The 6,000-nt window shown below is 45.3% G+C and overlaps 1 protein-coding gene across 1 annotated transcript; it reads left to right on the top strand.

Annotated features, from left to right (window-relative positions):
- The first annotated feature begins 229 nt into the window (after positions 1-229).
- On the top strand, positions 230-2,814 carry CKS2 (CDC28 protein kinase regulatory subunit 2). Its single transcript, XM_075410798.1, has 3 exons — positions 230-400; positions 1,145-1,272; positions 2,488-2,814. The coding sequence occupies exons 1-3, from the start codon at positions 342-344 to the stop codon at positions 2,538-2,540; spliced, it is 240 nt and encodes a 79-aa protein (XP_075266913.1). The 5' UTR covers positions 230-341; the 3' UTR covers positions 2,541-2,814.
- Positions 2,815-6,000: the final 3,186 nt, after the last annotated feature.

Raw genomic sequence — 6,000 nt, 5'->3', positions numbered from 1 at the left:
CTCCGCCACCTCCCTGCTAGCCCGCTTCCGGTCGGGTCGGGTCAGCTCCCCTCCCCTCCCCTTTCCCAGCGCCCGCCCCTGTACGTAACGCTCCCGGCGATTGGCGGGTGGGCGAGCGCCCGAGTCACGCGGCGGACGGGCGGGCGCGGCGGCGCGGCGCGCTATTGGCTGGCCCGGAGGGGCCAATGGGAGCCGAGGCGTTGGATTCAAACGGAGCGGGGTGCGGAAGCGGGCGGTTAGTCTGCGCGCTGCTTCCTGTCGTGCGAGCCCCTTAGTTGTTGCTGCCGCTGCCCCTCCGGCTGTTGCTGCCTCGGCCGCTGCCGCCGCCACCGCTGCCCGCCATGGCCCAGAAGCAGATCTACTATTCCGACAAATACTTCGACGAGCAGTACGAGTACCGGTACGAGGCTGCTGTTGGGCCGGCCGCAGGGGGTCGGGAAGGGGCTCCTGCTCGCCATTTCAGAGGCGGGGGGGGGCGGGGCGCCTCTCCCGCGGGGGCCGAGGGGCTTGTGGCCTGCGGGGGGGGAAGGGGGGAGCCTCTCCGGAGCGGGTCTGTGCGCTGCTTTCGACCCGCTGGCGGGAGGGGGGCGGGCCCGTGCTGCCACCCCCCCCCACCCCCTCACCCGGGGCGGCCGTTGGGAGAGCGGGCGGCGCGCGCCCCGAGCAGAGGGCGCTGGAGGGGGGGAGGGGGGCCAGGTCCGCCGCGCCTCCCCGGAGCCGGGCTTGGTTTTTTTTTTCCTGTGTAGGGATCTGAGTGTCCCTGTTACCAGCTGACTTGCGATCTCCAAAGCAAGACCGAATGCTTGGCTTTCTGTTAAAGTGGTAAAGGAACTTTAGAGCAGGCTGCATGTTTCTCCTCAGCTGACAGATCAAAGTGATGTTGCTATTCTGTCTTTCCAAACCAGCGCTGTAGTCTCGACTGTTTTAATACACAGTTGCAAGACAGATGTAATGTTTAGTAGACAAAGTGAATATAAAACTGGGTTCTGGGACAGATGCTTCATAATCAAATTAGTGATGTCAGTCAGCACCCTACACTGCTTTATAGGGAATTCTAGTATTCATAACTGAACTTGCTTACTGTCTTTTGGTGTAGACATGGGCATTAGTGTATGTAGCATGTGTTTAACAATTGTGTCTACAGGCATGTGATGCTGCCGAGAGAACTTCTAAAACAAGTGCCAAAATCCCATCTAATGTCTGAAGAAGAGTGGAGACGACTTGGTGTTCAGCAAAGTCTTGGCTGGGTTCACTATATGATCCATGAGCCAGGTAAGCACACCTGAACAGAGTTAGATGAACAAGAGAATCAAAAATATCAACTGCCTGGTGCTCAGCTGAAGTATGTAATACATAATTGCTCCTGCAGTGGAATCTAGCTGAAATTCACTACCGAATGTTTAGACTCTTTATCTCCTTGCTATTTCAGCTGTTTGTCAACAAAGGCAACATAACAGCCTCTATTTAAAACCTTCACATCTTGCTCCCAGAACGGCAAAATGCTAGCCTTGTCCTAGGTGTGTGTGGTCTATCAACAGACAAAACGTGACTGACTGGAAAACATTCCTACCTCTGCCTATGGAAGTTGGCTTCGTGTGAGCTCTTGAATAATACTGGTATCTCAGTGACTGAACCAAGCTTTACGTAGCAGCATTTCTTTAAATCATAAAGCTGACACACTTGCTTTCTGTGCAAAAATGTAATGTATGCTCACATAGACAAGGTTTTGTATTAGTGTTCTGAAAAGTCTACAGTATACTTTGAACTCTAGCCATGCAGCCTACTAAAAGCAGCATGAGTCATTCAATTAATGGGGTGTGAAGTCCTAAAACTGATGTTCTGAGAACAGCCATTCTAGATAACTTACCATTGGCAAGCCTGACTGAAAAGTAACTGGTGATAGATGAATTGCAATGGCATGGAGTTCCAAGTTTCTGAAGAACCAGGTGAAGAAAGTAGAGTAACATTCCCGTGTTTCTCTCAGCTGGGCAACTTTGATACTTTGGGCTTTTTTGGAGGTGTTTACAACCAAGTCAAATAATAATATAAGCTGGCTGTATTAACTGAAGTGGCTTTTGCTGATGCCTGACACTATATACTTAACAAGGACAGCATCAGCAGTTTGTTAGTCTAAGTTACAGTAACAAAGCTCATCAAATAGCCTAATGTAGCAAGACAGTACCAATACTCACTTAAAATACTGTTGTATTTTTTTTCCTAGTACTTTCTTCCTGTAAGTATGTTAAATTTGATACTGCCAATATTTGGTATAAAACTTGCAAAGCACCTGTTTGACTGTTGTAAGGTTACTGCAAAGTTGTTCTCTAAATACTACACATACAGCCATATTTGTGGACTTGTCATCTTAATCTGTTTGTTATTTTACAGCAAGCTTCAACTATTGTTCAAGCCTTCTTAAACAGAAGAGATCCCTGTAACTGAGACCTGGGGGACAGACTGACACTTTGTTCAATTTTATTTCCACAGAACCACATATTCTTCTCTTCAGAAGACCTCTTCCAAAGGATGAGCAGAAATGAACCATTGTCTAAAAATCTTCTAAATCTTCTGGAACTATGTATATGAGTGTGTATATATGTTGGTAGTATTCAGTGAATACTTTATAAAGTGTAAAAAACATACATGCATACCTGTGCATGAGCTGTATTATTCACAGCAACAAAGCTCAGTCAAATGCAATTCCAAGCACGCTGCTATGATGTTCATAAAGTAATGAAGCTTTCTTTACTGTTAATGTAAGTGCCTGTTTGACTTTTCAGTTAATTTTGATTATTAAAGTTTGTCTTTCATGTTCTGATGTGTCTAAAGTTTGACAAAACAAATATTCATTATCCAACAAGTTAAGAGTACCTACTTCAGAAAAGTTAACTTAGCATATTTTGGTTCTCTGCAAGAATTATTTTGCCCTTCAGGTCAGAGTTCCCAACCCTGATTCAAACTGGGAACTGCAGGCAGTCTGCAAGGAAAGCTGTCAGTCATAGGCAATGCTCGTGCTAGCTTCTGACATGCTCAGATTATGGGACTCTGTGGCTGATGGAGGTTGTAATGGGATTAATTATTCTGTGATGACTGCTTGTCATCCTACCTCTCATGAGGGGTGCAGTGGTAGGACTGTGGTGGTACAGCTCGGCCCACCTCTCCTGCACTGCTTTACTGTCTCAGGAATTCCTGTCACGTCTTTGCCTCGGTGCAATGAGTTTGGCGGTTAAGTGTCCCCTGACAATACCAGGAACTCTTGCAGGGCTGAGGTGGAGAATAGCACTGACCATACCAGGAGCTCTGGTTGCCTGGCCAAGGTGGGGAACTGTGTCATCCCTGGACAGCTTTGGAACATACTCTACCTGGACCAGTATGAGCGTTACTGGAACTTTGAGAGTTCCAGTAATTACCAGTCCAGATTGTGGCCAGGATGGAAATTCACTGACTATAGTCATCTTGCAACCCTATAAACAGCGGTGCCCAGAGAGGTCCTTTGAGCTCTGCTGGACCGCTGCAGGCTGTGCCCAGTATCTGGGTAGGGAAGAGTGGGACGCCTTTCAGAGCACTTCAGACTAAAGTTTGAGGTTACCTGGGCTGAACTACAGGGATCCCTCACTCCTTGAGGCTTCACTTTCGCCTGTTGATGAAAATCAGCTGAAGTGAGTATTCCACTGAACTTGGGGATTTTTAACAGGTACCTTCATCTGGGCATATTGTTTGCGGGCATGTGTGTGAATTGATTCAAATCATAATATCCTCTTACTGTGACTGTTGCAAATTCTTTTTAATCACTTTAAATACTGAGTTAACCAATGATTAATTACTGCTGAATTTCTGTGATTCTCTAACTGAACAAACCTTAAATTGCTGCCAGACATATCCTTTAGACATAAACTGCTACAGTCTAAGGCCAGGTCTGGATCCAGCCACACCTAGGCTCCTCTCTGAGAAGGAGCTGAGAAAGCCAGGGGGGCCGTTCTGAACCTTGTGGCTCAAGAGGAGGGTCTCCCTTGTCCCTTCTAACTTTCTTCAGTCTCTGCATAAATCATATTATTTTAATCCTACCTCGATTTTGTATTTCATTGATTTGATAAGTAGCAGAGTGAACCTTGCCAACAAACTTTGTTAAATCACATTTTATAAATTCTTATTAAAATAATTTCTTGCAAGCACCTTTGATGGTGATTCTTTAAGTCACCTAACCACTCATTCGTGACAAATTGGCGTAGTCAGCAGGATGGCAAGTAGTGTCACTGATTGCTTATAAAGGAATGGAATAAGTCCACTTCCAGCATTCTCAGATGAATGGGCTTGTGATAATTGGAGTGACTGGGAAGCTGTGGAAAAGCAACTACAGGTGGCTAGGACTCAAATAAATCTTTTCCCGCCTGGTTCAAAAAACAAATTGTGTCTGGATGACAATTGGGTCTGTCTGGCAAGTGGAATCTTCTCAATGGATACATCATAATGGCCCATATATTTTAATCCCAGTCAGACCTTGATAACAATTAGCAAAATTTCTCATAGGTATGGGGTCACACATTTCAGTACTGACATAACAAAAGGGTGAGAAGCTGGGTACACGACACAGATGGCAGAGAGTTAAAATTACTGGTGTAAACTGAGCAAGTGCTATTTCCCAAACTGTAAAAGTTAATTTATGGCTCCCTGGCAAGAAACGCATGTCATCTACTCGCTTTGCAGTTAAAGATCACAACGAAAATATTTTGGGATTTGATGTTATAAATGGATGAGCCTGGTGTTTGTCGGACAGCAGTGTGTGGTCTTTTGGATCAGATATCAATGCTAACCCTAAAAAAAAAATTGGGAAGCTACAGCATGTGTGCCCCACACAGCTCCCGCACTCGTGATTCAAAGATTACCAATGCCCCACAGTATCCAGTTTCTGCTGCAGCATGGGCTGGAATTTCTCAAGTGATAGCTGATTTGGAAAAAGCGACAGATTATTTCCAGAACCCACTCACAGAATCACAGAATCACAGAACAGTAGGGGTTGGAAGGGACCTCTGTGGGTCATCTAGTCCAACCCTCCTGCCGAAGCAGGGTCACCTACAGCAGGCTGCACCGGTCCAAAAACCAGATAGGAGGTGGTGTTTAACTGTTGATTATTGGTGCCTAAATGGTAATACAGCTCCACTAACAGCCGCTGTACCAAACATTACAAACTTAACAGCTACTTTGCAAGCAGCTGCAAGCCCCCGGATGGTGACATTAGATGTAAAGGGTATGTTCTCTATGGTCCCCTTACATGGAAAGGATAAAGAGAAATTTGAAGTTACTTGAAAGGTGTACAGTGTACCTTTAATAGACTTCCACAGGGTTATAAACACTCACCTACAACTGCTCATGCTGCATTTGCTGAACTTTTACAGACAATCTCACTCCCTCCAGATGTAAAACCATACTAATATATATCTGACATTCTAATCAGAATGACTCCCCCTGAAAAGGTGGGGGAAGCAGTGTGGCAAGAATTACACAATGCAGAAGTTGAAGTTCCACCTGAAAAACATTAAGAACCAAGCAAAGAGGTAAAATTTTTAGGTACTTGGTGGATTGCAGGTAGTGCAGCAATTCCACTGGACACCTTAAGTAAAACAGAACAATTACAAATGCCCCAATCTAGAAAAGAATTCCAACAACTTATGAGTACCGTAGGATATTGGAGAAAACATGTACCTGGATTTTCTGTAATTGCTTATCCACTGTACTCACTTTTACAGATGGGAAAAACATGGAAATGGCATTTGGGGCATAAGGAGGTGGTCATGACCCTAATACCAGAATTAAAAACATATGAATCACTGGGACCATACACTCCCGTGACCCTGTTATAGTGGAATGGGGTTTTGCGGAACATGATACTTACTGCTGTAATTTATTTCAAACTGTCCTGGACGGACCAGAGAGACCACTGTTCTTCAGTTCAACCACATTTAAAGAAACAGAGCAAAGATACTCTGAATGGGAAGAGATACT

The sequence above is a fragment of the Opisthocomus hoazin genome, chromosome Z (genome assembly GCF_030867145.1).
Source record: "Opisthocomus hoazin isolate bOpiHoa1 chromosome Z, bOpiHoa1.hap1, whole genome shotgun sequence".
Classification (NCBI taxonomy): domain Eukaryota; kingdom Metazoa; phylum Chordata; class Aves; order Opisthocomiformes; family Opisthocomidae; genus Opisthocomus; species Opisthocomus hoazin.
This window is presented reverse-complemented; position numbering and strand designations above follow the sequence as displayed.

Excerpts from the sequence above, each read along its gene's own strand:
- CKS2 (XM_075410798.1), top strand. The coding sequence starts at position 342 with ATGGCCCAGAAGCAGATCTACTATTCCGACAAATACTTCGACGAGCAG. Across the intron at positions 401-1,144 it reads GACGAGCAGTACGAGTACCG|GCATGTGATGCTGCCGAGAG; the intron begins GTACGAGGCTGC and ends TTGTGTCTACAG. Across the intron at positions 1,273-2,487 it reads CTATATGATCCATGAGCCAG|AACCACATATTCTTCTCTTC; the intron begins GTAAGCACACCT and ends TTATTTCCACAG.